The sequence below is a fragment of the Mastigoproctus giganteus genome, chromosome 13, assembly GCF_048544385.1.
Source record: "Mastigoproctus giganteus isolate SK-2022 chromosome 13, ASM4854438v1, whole genome shotgun sequence".
Taxonomy (NCBI): Eukaryota; Metazoa; Arthropoda; class Arachnida; order Uropygi; family Thelyphonidae; genus Mastigoproctus; species Mastigoproctus giganteus.
Genome location: NC_143587.1, coordinates 169220127 through 169240689, shown reverse-complemented (window position 1 = coordinate 169240689; position 20563 = coordinate 169220127). Strand labels below are relative to the sequence as shown.

The following is a 20563-nucleotide window of genomic DNA, read 5'->3' as shown; positions in this document are numbered from 1 at the left end:
CGTATATAAAATTTTGTCTCCAAAAATAACTTTGGAAGAGAATTCTCATAAAGTACAAAAGTGCTTCTTTCTAACTTAGATCTAATGTCCTCATAATTTGGACAATAAAGGGCACCATGAAGACCTGTCTCCATTACCCCACACTTCCACTTGTACAAATCAGAGGGAACCAAGCCAGACTAGTTCAGCCTGGACCGGAAGCAGTGTTCCCAGAGGAGAAAGCATGCACTCTTACTAAATTGTAACCAAGACTGATTTAAAATTTACTGTTGAGACAGAAGGCAAAAACACAAATGTCTCCCTCCTTTCTCAGAACAATTCCAAATGTTTTTCCAAATGTTCATATGTTCATTGTGTATTCTCCACCTCTCAGCAGCCATTTGATGAGAATTGAGTGTCAACCCCCCCCCCCCCATAGGGCACGACTGGATGCCCAAAATCTCAGTGGAAATGCCTTTTCACAAACAATATCTTAAACTTGCTCTTATTACCAATAAGTGACCTGCACGGTGTCTGTTGCCACTGTGCAAAAAGCCCTGGTCACCCCCAGAAGGACAAGGTGCCTCTGTAGCCAGGTGGGCAGGAGCAGTAGTGCATAGCACACGCTTCTTGATTAGACCGGGGTTCGAGCCCATGACCACCAAATACGGAGGATGTGGGAAGGTCATGGAATGACCACCGCATATCCCCAAAGCAATATGGTCTTAGTTGTTAATGCTCCTAAAAAAAAAAAAGGGTGAATCTCTGAGCGGACAAAAAATGCCTTTTTATTACAACATTTGCTACCCGCTCAAACCAAGCCCCAGAGGTGTATCTGGACCATAACAGTCTGACTTTACTCAACTCTGGATCTCCCACTTATATTCACTTGCCTACGGGATTATACTTCTGCAATTGACTTATTTATTTGTTTGTTATAAATATGGCTTGTGACAAACATCCTGAAAGTTTAACAAAAAGAACTGGGATGACTACCCCACCATAGTCTTTTAAATAGAATTTATGCTCATCAATAACCCATTGATGATGTAACTACCCACCTCACCAAACAGATACTAGCTGCAGCTAATGCTTTCCTTCCAAAATCTCAAAAAGACAGATAGATGCAGCTGGCAAAACCACTGGTGGGAATACAGATTGCCCTAACCAAGTAGGGGAGAGGAACCGCACTTGGAATAACTTCCATAAGTGACCTACCACCAGTAATCTACTTGGATATAAAAGACTTAAGCAAGACAAATTAGATTGAAGGCCAAACATAATTCCTAAATTGCTTTTGTCTCTTTTGCTTCAAACCAGAAACACTGACCCTTCTCTGACTTATCTGGAAAAGAATACAAATGCAAAACAAAAAATTCCTTGTACCACCTTCTCCAATACTCCACTAGAAAGATAAAGGTCAGTCTGCTTCTGAAGAAGTTGCTAATTCAGTAACAGAATCATTTTCTACCATCTCCACTTCTGCCTCCTGTGCCTTCTCCGTTCTTCAGCTCATCAAAGCTGATGAAGAATGTTATCAAGTTAATCTTTTCACTTTGCTTCCCATTAATAGAGCTTTTAAAGAATCATTAAAAAAAATCTTGAAAATGTCCAGATAGTAATCACTTGAATTAAGTATCGGAGTTCTGTCAATAGTAATTAATTTTACTTGGTCTAACTTAGTATTATTATTTTATTACACGGATATGTGAATAAAATTGAAGTAAAGCATTATGTTCAGAAATAATATTCTGAAATCGAAATTTTATTTTATTTTCTTTTTCTTTGTTTTTTATTTTATTTCTCAAACTTTTTTCCTTTCTTTTCTAGCGGCCTTCGGGAATTTGGTGAAAAGGCTCTCCTTCCACAAACAAGAAAGCATTCAATTTTGTCTTTTCCTTTAAAGCAATCACCAATGATTACCAAAGTAACTTTATAATTTTAGCTACCTGTTAAAATTTTTTAATTTGCTATTACTATATGTTTGTATTTATATTTTCTATATGGTGCAAGGCTTTTACGGCACCAGTGAAGGGAACCTTGTGTTCTAATCCTTCTACTCCTTGTAAAAATTCAAAATTCAACACCGATTCAAAGGTCAGCCTCAATGACCAATGAGGGTAACTTAGTGTAGTGCTTTGCAACTCATTGGCTAAAATTAAATCTAGTGGACCTCTTTCCCCATAATTTATCAAGTATCATAACTGAAAATTTCATCCTTGTTCATTTTACTATTCCCTCCCAGAGCCTTATAAACTTCAGTTAACTCCCCTCCAAGATACTTGTTTACCAAGGTCTGTATATTTGAAGTCTTTCCTTATATGGGTACACCCTTGCCGATTTTGTCGAACATGCTGGTTGAATTTCAACCTTTTCAAGAAGCTTGATGTCATGTATAATGGGAATTAAAACTAAAATTCCTCTCGCTTCCCCCACCGCTTCCTTGATTTTTGATCCTTATTTGACTGTCTTATTGATAAGGCTGATATTTCTTTATCTATAATGGTTGGTGGGTGAGTGAGGGGAAACAGGCCTCCTTGATCAAAGCATAGATGATGAAGAATATTTGCCACAGCTAATATACTGCCACATAGTTTTGTGCAAGTACATTGATATTGAGAATAAACGTGAGAATAAATAATAGGCCAAGGTCATGGCCTATTATCATCTTGCATACTTCATTTATTTGCATAGGGATAGAACTTAATGTGTTAAAGTATTCTTAAAATTTTAACCACCTTAGGCTTTAGAATTTTCCAAACTGGCTGTACGATGCTGCAGTTGATAAATGCAGTGTGATTTGTTGTTGTTGGATTTCAGCCTTCATCTATGCATATATAGAAGCTTTTTTTTTTTTTTTTTTTTTTTTTTAAATCATTCAGTACATAATTTTGCATTGGGCCTATAAATGCATTCATTTTACAGTTTCTGAGTGTAAAAAGTGTCAAATTTGTGATGTTGCACAAGCATCAAATTTTTCCAATATTTAGGAAATCTGCTTCTGAAACATTGGAAATGACATATTAGAAGATCTGCTTGTTGTAACAACAAACAGATCTTCTGACACATCATTCACAGGTACTCTGAACTACTTAAACATTGATTAAGTAGTCTGAACATTGACACTTCAGGTACTCTGAACTACTTAAAAAGACCGCATTTGGAGAAACACCCATTTCTCTCCATGCTATTTTAAACACCTGTAAAGGAGTTGTAACAAAATGAGACCTTATGAAATCACCAGCGAAGAAATTTCACAGGGATTATTAAACAAAAATATCATTTAAGCTAAGAGATGGTTCGCTCATTCTAACCAGAAATACATTAATCTTTAGATGCCATGTTCAGTCATACATATCAAACCTAAAACTAAAGACCAGAAAAAACTTCTTCCTGATAACGTGGATATAAAAAAAAAAAAAAAAAAAAAAAAAAAAAAGCGATGGCAAAACCCATTTGACATAAGCAGACTGTCTCCAAAACAGACAGACACAAGGTGTCTGTGACATTCATTGACTTGATTGATAAACATAATCCCACGTGTGTCTATCTTCAATAAACAAGCTTCACTCCTCAAATAAACATAGTAATAAACTCAAAGTTTGAATAGAAATAAAGTGTAATGAGCGGTACTCAACTTAGATATATCTGCTTCTTTACGTGAAGTTAAGGTGAAATGAAGTATAATTTAAAGCTTAAAATAGTTTAAAATAAGTTAAGAATGAGATGTTTGTATGAACATGGAATTAAAATTTGCTCAAGTAGAAGTGCACAACTTCTTCCCTGGTTGTCATTTGAAGAACTAAACTTTAAAAATAATATGAGACGACCGGTGAAGCCAAATTTTAAAGTTTAAAACTTAATTTTTAGAATTTTTTAAAGTTTAAAATTTAATTATTCAAATGACAACCAGGGACGAAGTTGTGCACTTCTACTTCCTTGAGCAAATTTTAATTCCGTGTTCATACAAACATCTCATTCTTAACTTATTTTAAACTATTTTAAGCGGCGCCTCTGTAGCCAGGTGGGCAGGAGCAGCCGTGTGTAGCACACGCTTCTTGATTATACTGGGGTTCGAGCCTGTGCCCACCAAATACGGAGGATGCGGAAAGGTCAGGGAATGACCACAGCATATCTCCTGAGCAATATGGCCTTAGTTGCTAATGTTCCTAAAAACCAAATAACAAACAAACAAACTATTTTAAGCTTTAAATTATATTTAAATTCCACCCTAACTTCATTTAAAGAAGCAGATCTATCTAAAGTGAGTACCGCTCATTAAGCTTTATTACTATTCAAACTTTGAGTCAGTTTCAAACGGTACATTAAGACATTCTATAAATTATCTAAACATAGTAATAAAACATTATAGTTTATACAGACAAGACCAGTCCTTATAGTTTATACAGACAAGACCAGTCCCCCCTAAAGTTTTACACGTTGGCACTAATGATATTAAGAGTAGGAGACCGGCAGAATTACTTAACAAGTACAGGTCACTGTTGAACAAAAGCCATGAATTAGGGTTGAATTTGAAAGTGTCGGCAATTCTGCCCAGACACGATAGGAGGGAGTATATGATGAGAGCCTTGTCGATCAATTCGGCCCTGGAAAAATTGTGCAAGGCTTAAGGGGTAGAATTTTTTTCAGCCTGGTCTGTACTTGTTAACAGGAGAGACTGCTTCTCCAGGGATGGGATACACTTAAATAGAAAGGGTCCAACAATATTTGCTGATGCTATCGAGGCAGTGTTAAGTGGGTCGGAAAACTGCTAGCTTGGAGGGATACAAGGACTAATAGTTTAACAGTAGCCACAGGCAGAGGTGAAGGTGATTCTTGCACAACTTCTATTAGAATAAGTAGCGATCTGGAGCGAGGGGAGCTGGGGGTTTCAGGGACTGATGGCAATCATTGTGAAACAGGTGGGTTTATGGGATGCGTTAGGGTAACTAATAATAATAGGAACATGTATACTTGCATGTATACCAATGCTAGAAGTATAGTAAATAAATTTGATGAATTTGAAGTGTTGGTCAAGACATCAAAGGCTGATATTGTTGGGATTACAGAGATGGTGTCACACAGATATAAGGAATGCAGAACTGGAATTTGGGGAGTACAATGTGTACAGAAAGGATAAACAGGATAGGAAGGGAGGATGTGTTATGCTGGTAATTAAGAAAAACATAAAATCAAAAGAAGTGCACCCAGTTGATATAGATGAACAGTGCACTGTTGAGTCAGTTTGGTGTGACATAAGCACTGCGAAAGGAAAAATAAGAGTAGGAGTGTGTTATAGGCCTAATGACTCGAATGAGTACAATGAACAATTGTACAGAGAAATAGAGTGGGCTAGTAAATCAGAATGTCTTATAATGGGGATTTTAACTTCCCAGATATTGCCTGAAACTTGTGGTCACTCACACACTAGTCAGACTTTTGTGGATTTATTGGATGACTGTTTTCTGCAGCAGCATGTTCGAGAGGCAACCAGAGAGAGTAATACTCTTGATCTGGTTATCAGCAGTGATCATTCATGTATTAAGAATTTGCAGATAAAGGAACCACTACGTGGCAGTGATCACAGTGTACTGCTGTGGGATTTACTTAAAGATTACTTAAAAATCGACGCCCAATCCACCACATTAGAGCACAGACATAACCTAAAATTACAAGCCCTTAGGGGTTTTCTACACAACAGATGTCACCATTCGTCACACAATCGTTTTGAGAATCAGAGTGCATACCAAAACACCAAAAACACAGAAAAAAATTCCCACTCCTTCCTCAATAATAATCTACCACATATTAATGACTTCCGGGCCAATTTAAACACTGGATCCCATAACGACTATAATCCATCAGATAATGTAAAGAACTTATCATCCGTTACGCTAACATCTCAGCAAATAGCCCTATTAAACAAAGGTTTAAATTATAATTTACCGCCGAGATTCCCCCCCAAGAAACAAATGATTATTGATCTTGAGTTCGCTCTAAGAGATTTGCCACAAAAAAACGTATTAATCCAACAAACCAATCGAATCATAAACCAAGCTATCCCCTCAATATCAAAACGACATAGAGAAGAAGCAAAAGCTTTACACACACTTAGATAAAACCGAGATATCATTATTCAAAAGGCCGACAAAGGTGATACAGTAGTTATTCTAAATAAAGGAGACTATATAAATAAATTATACACCATCATTTCAGACACAACGACATACGAAGTAGCAGCACCATCAGAGTTCAACAGCTTAGTTAACAAATATAACAAATTGCTCACCACCTATAGGAAAGATGACCACATCACTATGGCCCAGCTCAAACAAATTAAAGCCCTCACATACAATATCCCAACCTTATTCGGCCAAGTAAAATTGCACAAAACAGGATACCCAATACGACCCATCGTGTCATATAAGAATTCAGCTTTTGCCTCCCTAGCCGCGTTCATCTACCCTATTCTAAAACCACTCCGAGAACTCCTAACATATAATATAAAAAACTACGATGCTTTATTCATGAACCTCAAAGATCTCCATATCAAGGAGGATATGAAGTTATATTCACTCAATGTGACTTCACTATACACCAACGTAAATGTACCCTACGCATTGGACATAGTCTGGGCCTACTTAAACGATGATAAAACAAAAATTAATAACACCAGACTCCTCAAAGACAGAATATTCGAACTAACAAAACTATTAGTAAATGCAAATTACATTCTATTCCAAGAAAAAATATACAGACAGATTTTTGGCCTCCCAATGGGCTTAAACATTAGCGGACTCATTGCCGAACTATACTTAGCCAAATTAGAAAAGATCCATCTTGATCCATTTATACCACAGATCACATATTACGGAAGATATCTGGACGACATCCTAATCATCACAGACCATTCGACCATAAACAATATTCTACAGGTTTTTAATAACATCCATCAGAGACTAAAATTTGAATTAGAAACTGAAGCAGAATCCCACTCCATAAATTTCCTTAATTTTACCATACACAGATTAGACCAAAAACTAAATTTCAGCATATACAGAAAACCCACTAATAAAGGGATGCTTCTACACTTCCACAGTTACCACCCCCAACCATACAAAAAATCGGTCATGCTGAACCAATTTCAAAATGCCTATAAATATTCTTCCACCCAGATTTCTCAAACCACTGAAATAAATGAACTAACTAGAAGATTCTCAAATAGGGGTTACCCTCTAACCTATATAAACAAAGTCAAAACAATAGCCCATGATAAAATAAATAACAACAACCTTGCAACAAACATAGCAAAAAAATCCGACAAGACCAAAAAAATATATTTCATCACCATCCCATATATCGAGCACTGGTACAATAAACTTAACCAAATATGCAAGGGAACCGACATGAAAATCATAGCAAAACCCATGAACAAACTATACACATTCTTCAGAAATCGGCCTTCAAACACCACATTCCAATCACAGCATGACCTCGTATACAGTATACCATGCAAAAATTGTGACGCTGTCTACGTAGGATCCACCATGGGAGTGGCACAGCTTCGAGCAAAACAACACGAAGCTTCGGTGCGGGCGGGTCGTTCAAATGCATCGGAACTTTCGTTCCACGCAATAAATGAAAGACATACATTCGGCTTTACTGAAACAAAAATAATAAATATTCAACACAACTACTACAAACTACTCATTGCAGAAACCTTAGAGATCAAACTACATGAAACTTCAATCAATATCCGTAGGCCATTCCTATTGTCCGACGATTGGTCACTTATACGCATGCGTGAAGAACAAATACTACAACATAAGGAAAGAAAAAAAGTTTCGGATTAATTGTGAGTAACTCTCTTCCTGTGAACATGATGCCCCGAAAAGTTCTAGTCCAACTTAAGGAATGTAGAGAATAACCCCCAACCCCTACCCCCCACCCCCGCCCCTTACCCAATTATTAGACCCCTAAATTTAACTCAAAATTCCAGCCACAGGACCAAAAAGAAAAATCGATCCTTAATTATTAGCCCGTTTAGACCTCCAAAATCTAACTTTATGACAATGTTTTGCAAAATTGACATTGCCTTCCCCATGAATTATTAGCGAGTTGGACAAGGAGAGTTGGAAAAGAAGCTTCCTATATAAAAAAAAAAAAAAAAAAAAAAAAAAGGTAAGCCCTGTTGATTCATAATATAATAGAATATAGGAATTATCGAGCACGTAATAGCTCCCTAGTATCAAATCTATTAAAGATTTAATTACCATCAGGGGTAAAGGAAAGTGTTTTTGCTTCCGTAAATGTGAGTACAGTGGTCTCAGACAGTTTTTAAATTCTGTACGGTGGGATCAACTGACGATGTTACCAACAGTAAATTCTAAGTGGGAAGCATTCAAGGAATTAATCATGGATGCTATTAAAAGTTTCATACCTATTAAAGAAGTATTGTTCAAAGTTTATGCCTAAATGGTTATAAAATGAACTAATGGGACTTGTAACAGAGAAGAAAAATGCATGGGATGCATATAAATTATCAAGCGACCCAGAAGTCTATGGCAGATATAAGCTAGTCTGTAATCAGGTTACGCAGGCGAAGGCAGATTACGAGAAATCCTTGGCAAAAGATGCTAAGAAAAACAGCAAGGATTTCTTTACTTATATAAACTCTAAAAGGAAGGGGATGAATGTGATTGGTCCACTTGACATCGATGGTTTGACTGTTGATGATCCTACTCAGATAGCAAACAAACTGAATGAGTATTATGCATCTACATTCACACATGAGGAATTATTAAGGTTTGAAAATGGCAGAAGGTTTTCAAATTGTAGCAGGGTACTTAATGATTTTGTAATAACTGAGAGCAAAGTAGAGGAGAAATTGTTGAAGTTAAACATAAGAAAATCACCTGGGGTGGATGGGATCTATCCAGTTATATTAAAGGAGGCGGCAAAGCAACTAAGCAAATCCTTAGCCATAATTATGAGAGCATCTTTGGACTCGGGAAGATTTCCACGGACTGGAGATGTGCAAATGTATCCCCAATTCACAAAGGGGGATCGAAGGGTGACACGGGTAATTACAGACCAGTTAGTTTAACTTCTGTTGCGGGTAAAATAATGGAGTCACTGGTTAAAGATGCATTGCAGGATCATCTAGACAAGACTGCAGCAATAATTCAGACACAGCATGGGTTTGTTAAGGGAAAGTCTTGTCTGACAAATTTGATTGGTTATTATGATGTGGTTACAAAGGAATTGGATGCAAAAAAATTATTTTGATTTCAAGAAGGCTTTTGACACTGTTGCGCATTGAAGACTATTGTACAAACTGGAGCAGAATGGTATTATCGGTAAGTTGCTACAATGGATAAAAGGATGGTTAAGTGGGAGAAGACAGAGGGTGGTAATCAATGGGTGCTGCTCTTCGTGGACTAATTTTATTATTGGAGTCACACAGTGTTGGGTCCACTGTTGTTTTGTATATTTATCAATGATATTGATGAAGGTATATCAGGCTTAGTGTCAAAGTTTGCAGATGATACAAATGTTGGCAGGGTTGTTAATGACAGTAATGGCAGTGTGCTACTGCAACAGGATCTAGATAATTTGGGCAGATGGGCTAAGAAGTGGCAACTGAAGTTTAACCTTGACAAATGCAAAGTATTGTATATGGGAAGAAGTAACCCGAGAGAAAAGTACTAACTGTGTGGTACACTTAAGGTGATAGAAAATGAAAAAGACCTGTTAGTAATTGTGCAGTCAGATATGAAGTTTTCTGAAAAATGCAGACAGCCTGCTAGGGCAGATCATGGGGTTTTGTCAATGATATATAGGAATTTTGCTAGCAGGGAAAAGGAGGTGATTGTCCCTCTGTATAAGGCAATGGTCAGGCTGTGCCTTGAGTACTGCATACAGGTCTGGAGGCCTCATTTTAGGAAGGATGTTGATTTCCTTGAGCGTGTACAGAGAAGGGCAACAAGATTGGTGAGGGGAATGAAGGGATTCTGTTACCAAGAGAGGCTTAAATTCTGCAAATTGCAGTGCCTGGAGACTAGGCATCTGGGCAGTGATCTGATTGAGGTGTATAAGGCCTCGAATGGGTTGAGCACGCTGAATTCTGATGGGATTCTTCCACTTGTTCAGATTACGAAAATAAGGAGGCATAAATTCAAATTAAGAAAAGACAGATGTAGAATAGATGTGCGGAAATTCGCTTTTAGCCAGTGGGTGGTTAATTGCCGGAACAAACTTCCATCTGTCGTTGTGGAAGTTGATAGGCTGAATAAATTTAAGGAGGAACTGGACAGGCATTTGGAGGGAATGGTGTGATTTTTTTTTTTTTTTTTTCGGCTGATGCTGCATAAGCTCATACACTTGCTTTCTTTCATCAAATGCCACTACTCTACTACTCTCCTCTAGTGGCCACTCTAATTGGGTCCAGAAATCCCCTTTAAATGGATGCACTTGCAAACACCCCAGGAGCTCACATCTGGTGAGTTTGAGTTTGGCAAACCCAGGATCCTGAACTAGATATCATTATTGTTCTCATTTTGCTTTCTTGGTGATTCTCTTGACTCTCTCTCAGGGTAGCACAGGATTTTTTTTTTTTTTTTCCTGGTGCAGTGTAAGCCACTGGCTTCTTTGCACATTATGGCTAATAATAATAAGAGAAGCCATGGTCTCATATCTTCAGATTAGCAATAATTAGCACCACTTGTGTCCTGAAGTGCTAGTTTTTAAGCAATTCCTATTAACTACTAGCAAATTCAAAATGGGGAGCATTCAAAGAAGTAATCTTGAAAATCTGCTAGGCTTTTCATACCAACTAAGAAATATTGTTCAAATTTTAGGCCAAAATGGATGACAGAAGAACTAATGACGCATGAGGCAGAAAATAAAAATGCATGGGATACATATAAATTAACAGGTGACATGGAAGCCTATGACAGATATAGGCTGGCCAGTAACCAAGTCGCAAAGCAGGTTAGCCAGACAAAGACAAAGACAGATTACGAGAAATCTTTGGCAAAGGATGCAAAGAATAACAGTAAAGAACTCTTTACATAAAGGAAGGGGATGAATCAGATTAGTCCACTTGATATCGATGGGCCAACTGTTTATGATCCTGCTCAGGTAGATAACAAACCAAATGAGTATTCTGCATCTACATTCACACATGAGGAGTTATTCAGGGAAGGAAATGCCAGATATGAATTAAACTCTGGCAGTGAGCTAGATTATTTTGTAATAACTGAGAGCAAAATGGAGGAGAAATTGTTGAAGATAAACATAAGAAAGTCATCTGGGGTGGATGGGCTCTATCTAGTTATATTAAAGGAGCCAGCAAGGGGGAAGTAAGCAAACCCTTAGCCATCATTATGAGAGCTTGCTTGGACTCAGGGCAGGTGTCCATTGACGAGAGATGTGCAAATGTGACCCCCAATTCACAAAGGGGGATCAGCGGGCAACACAAGTAATTACAGACCTGTTAGTTTAACTTCTGTTACAGGGAAATTAATGGAGGCACTGGTCAAATCTAGACAAGACTTTAGTTATAGTTGGGACACAGTATGGGTTTGTTAAGGGAAGTCGTGTCTGACCAATTTGATTGGATACTATGATGTGGTCACAAAGGAACTGGATGGAAAGAATAATTTTGATGTCATATATTTGGATCTTAGAAAGGCTTTTGATACTTTTGGACATGGAACACTCCTGCACAAATTGGAGCAGTGCGGCACTTGGAGGCAAATTTTGGCTATGGATAAAGGGATGGTTGAGTGGGAGAAGACAGAAAGTGATAATCAGTGGACACTGCTCTTCATGGGTTAATGTTATTAGTGGAGTCCCCCAATGTTCAGTGTTGGGTTCATTGTTGTTTTCTGTATTTCTTAATGATATTGATAATGGTATCATCATCAATATCATTAAGAAATTTACAGATGATAAGAAGGTTGGCAGGGTTGTTAATGACAGTACACTGCTGCAACAGGATCTAGAAAGGTTGAGCAGATGGGCTGAGAGGTGGCAACTGAAGTTTAACATTGGCAAATGTAAAATATTGCATATGGGAAGCAGTAACCCTAGAGTAACCTATCAACTGTGTGGTACTACACTGACAGTGGTAGAGAATGAAAAAGATCTGGGTTGGTAAATGTGCAGGCAGATATGAAATATTCTGAGTAGTGCAAACAGTCTGCAAGAGTAGCTCATGATGTCTTGTCAATGATATACAGGAATTTTTCTAGTAGTGATAAGGTGCTGATTATCCCCTTGTATAAGGCAATGGTCAGGCCACACCTTGAGTGCTCTATACAGTATTATTCATATATTTTATGCAATGCAGAATGCAACTGAAATAAAAATAACAAGATGTAGTTAAAATAGGTTTAATGTCGAAATATGTACAGTAGACAGTAATACAAAAGAGCTTTCGGGCAGTATATTGCCCTTCATCAGTTTTTAACAGTTATTCTAAAAGTCTAGAAATACAGAGCCTATTTTGCACACAATGGCAGTCATGTATAGCAACAATGAGCTGTTAGAAGGTAAAGCTTGTGGCTGTGATGTATGGGAATGTTGTGATTGCCAACATTTGTCAGATATAAAGATGCTCACTTCAATAATAGGATGGACATGACATCCTCTGTTTCTGCTAAAGGAAGTATTAGTAATGGTGGGACCGATGATATAACCATGCTTCTACTGAAATGCAATTGAGCAGCAGCCTGAAAAGCAAGGCAGTGGGGATTTCCAGGACTGCTGGTAGTCATAGTGGAACAAGTAAATACATGGGCTGGGTTAGGGTAACTAAGAGTTGAAACAGGTGTATGTATACTTGTGTACACCGTGCTAGGAGTTTAGTTAATAACTTTGATGAGCTAAAATGCTGGTCAAGACATCAAAGGCAGATATTGTTGGGATATCAGAGACGTGGTGTCACACAGACATAAGCAGAGCAGAATTGGAATTTGGAAGGGTACAATATGAACAGAAAGGATAGACAGAACAGTAAGGGTGGAGGGGTTATGATGTTAGTTAAGAAACACACAAAATCTAAGGAAGTGCATCCAATTGATGTTGGTAGGTCTGTTTGGTGTGACATAAGCACTGGGAAAGTAAAAATGAGAGTAGGTGTGTGTTAAAGGCCTTATTAATTTGATGAGTATAATGAGCAATCGTGCAGAGAAATAGAATGGGCCAGTGAATCGGAATGTCTTATAATGGGGGATTTTAACTATCCAGATATTGACTGGAATTTGTGAGTTGGTCATTCACACACTAGCAAGCCTTTTGTGGATTTATTGGATGATTGTTTTCTATAGCAGCATGTTTGTGAGGCAACTAGAGGGAGTAATACTCTTGGACTGATTATCAGTAGTGATTCTTCATGCATTAAGAATCTGCAGATAAAGGAACCACTAGGTGGCAGTGGGCTGAAGTGGGATTTACTCAAAGAGGTAACTACCATTATTGATAAAAGGAAGGGTTTTTGCTTTCGCAAAGGTGACTACGGTGGTCTGAGACAGTATTTAAATTCTATATGGTGGGATCTAATGATGATGTTACCAACAGCAAATTCAAATTGGGATGCATTCAAAGAAATAATCTTGATAGCTACTAGGCTTTTAATACCAACTAAGAAATATTGTTCAAGATTTAGTCCTAAATGGATGTCAGATGAACTAATTAGACATGTTGCAGAGAAGAAAAATGCATGGGATATATAAAAATTAACAGGTGACACAAGCCTATGATAGATATAAGCTGGTCTCTAACCAAGTCACAACAGAAGTCAGGCAGGCAAAGGCAAATTACGAGAAATCTTTGGCAAAGGATGCAAAGAAAAACAACAAAGAGTTCTTTACTTATGTAAACTCTAGAAGGAAGGGGATGAATCAAATTGATCCACTTGATATTGATGGTTCAACTGTTGATGATCCTGCTCAGGTAGCTAACAAATTAAATGAATATTTTGCATCTACATTCACACATGAGGAGTTAATCAGGGAGGGGAATGCCAGAGGTATATTAAACTCTGGCAGTAAGCTAGATAATCTTGTAATAACTGAGAGTAAAGTGGAGAAGAAATTGTTGAAGATAAACATAAGAAAGTCACCTGGGATGGATGGTCTCTATCCAATTATATTAAAGGAGGCAGCAAGGGAAGTAAGCGAATCCTTAGCCATAACTATGAGAGCTTCCTTGGACTCAGGGGAGGTACCCATTGACTAGAGATGTGCAAATGTGACCCCAATTCACAAAGGAGGATCAGTGGGCAACACAAGTGATTACAGACCAGTTAGTTTAACTTCTGTTACAGGGAAATTAATGTAGGCACTGGTTAAAGATGCATTGCAGGAATAACTACACAAGACTTCAGTTATAACTTGGACACAGCATGGGTTTGTTAAGGGAAAGTCTTGTCTGACTAATTTGATTGGATAATTTGATTACAAAGGAACTGGATGCAAAGAATAATTTTGATATCATATATTTGGATCTTAGAAAGGCTTTTGATACTGTTGCACATGGAATACTGCTGCATAAATTGGAGCAGTGTGGCATTGGAGGCAAATTTCAGCTATGGATAAAGGGATGGTTGAGTGGGAGAAGACAGAGAGTGATAATCAATGGACACTGCTCTTTGTGGATTAATGCTATTAATGGAGTTCCCCAGGGTTCAATGTTGGGTCCATTACTGTTTTCTGTATTCATTAATGATATTGATGATGGTATATCAGGCTTAATCTTGGCAAGGTTGTTAATGAAATATGCTGCTGCAACTGGATCTAGGAAAGTTTAGTAGATGGACTGAGAGGTGGCAACTGAAGTTTATGATTGCAAATGTAAAGTACTGCATATGGGAAGCAGTAACCCCAGAGTAACATATTAACTGTGTGGTACTATACTGACAGAGGTAGAGAGCGAAAATGACCTGGGGGTAATTGTGCCTGCAGATATGAAGTTTTCTGAGCAGTGCAGACGGTCTGGAAGAGTAGCCCATGGTGTCTTGTCAATGATATACAGGAATTTTTAATTGCAGTGATAAGGATGTGGTAATCCCTTTGTATAATGAGGTTGAGCAAGCTGAATGCTGATGGGATTCTTCGTCTTCCTCAGACTAAAAACCTTAGGGGATTTCAAATTGAGGAAAGATAGTTGTAGAATAGATGTGCAAAAATTTTCCTTTAGCCAGTGGGTAGTTGATTGGTGGAACAGGTTTCAATCTTTTGTTGTGGAAGCTAATAGCCTAAATAAATTTAAGGCTGAGCTGGACGATATGGAATAAATGGAGAGTCATTTGGAACGAATGGAGGGAGAAATGGGAGGGTTTTTTTTTTTTTTTTTTTTGGCTGATGCTGCATAAGCTTTGCTTTCTTGCATCGAATGCCTCTAGTAATGCTAATGCTAATAATGCAATGGTCAGGCCACTCCTTGAGTACTGGATATTCCTCTTGCTCAGAATAATCACCTGAGAAGGCATAAATTCAAAAAGACAGTTGTGCAAACTTCCACACATCTATGTGTGGAAGTTTGCCTTTAGCCAGTGGGTGGTTGATTGGTGGAATAAACTTCTATCTGTCGTTGTAGAAGTTGAAAGTTTAAACAGATTCAAGGCAGAACTAGAAAAACATTTGGAGTGGGTGGATGAGTGAAATGAGAATGGTGTGTGTGTGTGTGTGTGTGTGTGTGAGAGTGTGTGTGTGTGTGTGTGTGTGTGTGTGTGTGTGTGTGTGTGTGTGTGTGTGTGTGTGTGTGTGTGTGTGAGAGTGTGTGTGTGTGAGAGTTTTTTTTCCCTTGTCTGATGCTATATAAGTTTGCCTTCTTGCATCATGTGCCCTTGCTAATGCTAATGACATCACGGCGTGGGTCAGTGTCGGGTTTGGTTGACCAGAATTGCTCAGCAATAGCCGAGTGTTCTATGGCCACTAAACTAATGGCTCTTTTGCATTCTGAAACACACTTGCTGAGTCTTCTGACAGTTTCCCTGATGGCCCCAGGTGCCAAGCGATTTTATGATCAAGTGTCTTTGCCAGTAAATTTGTGCTCTTTCTTTATAAAATAAAATCGTTTCCCTTATTTTCAGCATTACACTAAAACTCAATTAATTCAGTAAAGAAAACACTTTACTAGATTAGAAGAAAAAGATACCTTCTTTCTTTCTTTCTTCTCCTTTTTGTTTTATTACTAACCCACTACCGCTTGGTCACCTTTGTGACCAAGCGGTAGTGGGTTAGTAATAAAACAAAACTGATCGTGCATCCATGTGGTGGGGCCAGTAATCTGGAAGTGAAAAGCTCTCCCTTCCAGGGCAAAATGGAGCAAACAGTTCCTAAAACCCAGAAATACACTCGGGTGCATAGATGAGACCCCTACAGGGCAAAAACAGCTGGAGACTGATTTTGTTGCAGCTAAATGTCAAAGACTGACGTAGCCAGAATCTGAACTCCAACGTTTCTTATTGTACACTCGACTCAAGAACAACCTATTGGCAAATTATTGCCATTTCTAGTGCAAAAATGCCTAGAAAGTATAATAGATACACCCAAGACAGTTGAAACTATAATAGGTACACCTATTATAGTTTCACTGCTCGACAATCTGAGCAACTACGGAAACTAAAAATGTTTGGTGGAATTTCTGTTACAGTTTCATTGCATGTTTCCCTGAACACGTCAAGGGGTGTAATCACCGAATAGGACCTCATGAAAATGTCAGATGAAGAACTGAAATAGGAACTACAAGACCAAGGAATAATCAGTGTCAGAAGAATAATGACAAAGAAGGATGGAATACTTGGAACATAATACTCGCATTCAATAACCCTAAACCACCAACAGCAATCAAAGCAGGTTATCTTAATTGCTGTGTTAGAGCGTGCATTCCAAACCCCTTATGCTGTTACAAGTGTCAGAAATTTAGGCACTCACAGACAGTCTGCAGAGGTGCAGCTGCCTGTGCTGCGTGCAGATCGACTGAGCACATGAATACTGATTGCAGAGACAACACCAAGTTGTTCTAACTGCAAACAAGCCCATACGTCATTTTCCAAGGAACGTTCCCTCTGGAAATGGGGGAAAAAAATGTACAGCGGTACAAAATTGAACACAATGTCACCTACTAAGAGGCCAAAAAGTCCTTTCCAGCCCTGAATACCAATAAACAGACCTATACTCAAGCAACCAAAAAACAAATATCAAATATCAAATAAAAAATAACAAATATCAACCCAAACAGTGGTAACCATACCACCAAATGAATCACTCTCTGATTGGGCAAGGTCAGTACTGGCCACTTTTCCACCAAACCAAAACAGCAAGCAAAAAAAGTAAAGCTATAAATATGCCAATTACTGTACAACCAGATGCTTCCCCACAGCGAAACACAACGGTACCCACTTCTAATGCCAACAAACAGACAGGATGGACTTAGAAGACAGCTCCCAACAAGATGAACAGGTATTAGAACTATTCACTAATGAGGATATGGACACTGGAAAACCCTCCTTTACAAAGAAGGGGAAAGGGAAACCTGAGCAGAACAAACCTTTAGCCCCTCGAAAACAAATCGAGGATTCTACTAAACCCAGATAATGCTTACATTTCTGCAGTGGAATTGTAGAGGATATCGCAGCAATTTAAATGACATACAAGATTTCCTCGCACAGTATGATCCTATCGCCCTCTGCCTTCAGGAAACCAATCCAATGCCACATATAACTGTTTCTCTCTGGAACTACATAATTCATCGGCAAGGTTGTGTTGTAAACAACCTTAGTAATCTGGCACATAGATCAGTGCTACACCACTGGGTGTAGCATTGATAATCAACACTCGAATACCCTCCAAATCACTCCCATTAAAAACAAACCTTGAGGCAGTTGCAGTGCGAGTCAACATTAATTTTGACTTGACTATCGTCTTGCTATACTTGCTCCCTAATCAAAATATAAGGTACACTGCTGACCTAGTAGAACTAGTGGTATAGCTTCCTCAACCCTACTTCATCCTAGGGGACCTCAATAGTCATCATCCGTTATGGGGAAATCAAAACATGGACAAACGTGGAAAAATTATAGAAAAATTACTTGTTTGTTTGTTTGTTTTTTTTGGTTTTTAGGAGCATTAGCAACTAAGGCCATATTGCTCCGGGAATATGCGGTGGTCATTCCCTGACCTTTCCGCATCCTCCATATTTGGTGGTGATGGGCTCGAACCCCGGTCTAATCAAGAAGCGTGTGCTACGCACTGCTGCTCCTTCCCACCTGGCTACGGATGGGCCGAAAAATTACTTGACCAGCACGATCTGATTACGCTCAATAATGGCGCACACACTTATGCGCATTTACTTACAGGATCTACTTCAGCTATTGATGTCTCTCTGTGCTCAGCATCCATATATTGTCTAATTATATTTAATTATTCATAGCAAACCACTGGGTAGTGACCATTACCCAGTGATATGCCGGATTGATAAAAACATCCCTTAGTTTTCTAACAGAACTGTTAAATGGAACTTTTTAAAAGCAAAGTGGGATATAAGCAACTAGCAATACTGGAAGAAAAGCAGGTCCAGCAAACATCCATAAACTTGGCTACAGAATATATATCTAACCAAATGCTACAGGTGGCAGAAAAAGTGATTCCAAAGCAATCCAACAAAATATCAGCACACTCAAAATTGTGGTGGAATAATGAATGCAGCACGGCTAGAAAAGAAAAGAACAGAGCATGGAACATATTCAGGAAGTTTCCAACAACTGCAAATCTCATCTACTTTAAACAGGCTCGGGCAAAGGCAAAACATATTAGACAGACTAGCAGCGTAGAGACATTTTGCCTCCACAATTACAAGAACTACAAAAACGCAAATGATATGGGCAAAAATATGACGTATGTACTCAAAACATCCATGCATCAACCTTTCCATACTAACTGTAAATGTTTGTGATGTTACAACACCAGTGGAGATTGCGAATGCATTTGGCGAATTGTTCATGAGAGTTACAGCCACGACATCTTACACACAAAGCACAGGCTGAGAAACATTTCATCAATTCTGGGAAAAGTCTGGGTGCGAGGTAGCCTGTGTGGACGAAGCTCCTTGAAGCTCTTGGAACAGAGAAGTTTTTCCTGATTTATTTTCTGATTTATTAGCTTAAATTGTCATATTAACTTATTTTCTAGAGTAGCTTTATATTCCTAGTTACGATACTTAGTTTAAAGTTTAACTTAGACAGAGATTTTGTAGGTATTACTTAGTATCGGTAATGGTATCAAATCCACGTGTTACAAATTGAACGAGAGGTCTTTTTTTTTAACCAAATTTAGTCGATTTATTAATCAATTGTTATATCAAATTATCTTCTATAAGTAGATTATAGATCTAGTCAGGATCCTTAGTTTATTCTAAATTGAGATAGCGAGATTTGGAAGCTAATCAATACTTACGAGTCCGTAGAAGTACCGTTTGAGAATTCCCGCCATTTTTACACAATAGCATAAGCTTAGTGTAGTATAGTGCATAATATAATATTGTCAATTAATCAGTAAATCTATTAATCTTGATAAACTTTATTGTCAATTAAATTGTATTTTTAACTCTATATATATATAACGACTTAATCGTAACAAATAATTAATACACAACTATAGTGGTACACGTGATACGGAAGTTGTATAAAGGGATACAACTCATAGAAAACACTAGATACCGAAAAAAAATATATATAACATAACTGTTTTGGGATATAACTTAAGGATTTAATTTTTGTTTTGAAATTTTATTGAATTAAATCAGAATCATGACTCTGACCAGAGCAGCAAAGCAAAAGGCTCAAGCTAATGGGAGTGCTGTGGTTCAGGGGAGAACTGAGGGGGGGGGGGGATTGCCCTCTGAATCACAGTCTTTTAAAATGCACTGTTTGCTTGATGTTTGCGGAGCAGTCGGGTACGGGACATGATACTGCCAAGGGGGATGTCTTTGTGTGTGCACGATGTAAGGAGTGCAAGGAAATCAGGCGACAACTCAGCGTTGTTATGGGCCTTTATGAGAGCTTGAAGGACAGGGTGGATGCCCTCGAAGGAAATAAACTGAGGGGCCCATCAAGCTCTCAGCTGCCGACATCAATGCCAGAGCTTGCACTTGGTCATCAGGCAACACAGAGGCAGCCCCCTAGGCAGAATGCGCTGGTCCCGAAGGAACTAGTAGTTGTTGGTGACTCTATTGTCAGGGAAACGGGGAACATGCTTTGTAAAAAGGATAGGTGGAATAGGACCAGGGTATATCTGCCAGGGGCAAAGGTTGATGACGATGTAGAGCGGATATCATCTTTTAAGGGCACAAAAGGTGATATAGTTGTACACGTTGGCACTAATGATATTAAGAGTAGGAGACCGGCGGAATTACTTAGCAAGTACAGGTCACTGTTGAAAAAAAGCCGTGAATTAGGGTTGAATTTGAAAGTGTCTGCAATTCTACCCAGACACGATAGGAGGGAGTATATGATGAGAGCCTTGTCGATCAATTCGGCCCTGGAGGGATTGTGCAAGGCTCAAGGGGTAGAATTTTT

The 20563-nt window shown here is 38.4% G+C and overlaps 1 protein-coding gene across 1 annotated transcript in view; it reads left to right on the top strand.

Annotated features, from left to right (window-relative positions):
- The window catches only part of LOC150076598 (uncharacterized), a 461481-nt gene that overhangs the window by 274148 nt on the left and 166770 nt on the right, over positions 1 to 20563 (top strand). Inside the window, exon 8 of the mRNA XM_090387387.1 lies at positions 1810 to 1906. Within this exon, the coding sequence (XP_090243513.1) occupies positions 1810 to 1906 (97 nt within the window). The remainder of the gene's footprint in view (positions 1 to 1809; positions 1907 to 20563) is intronic.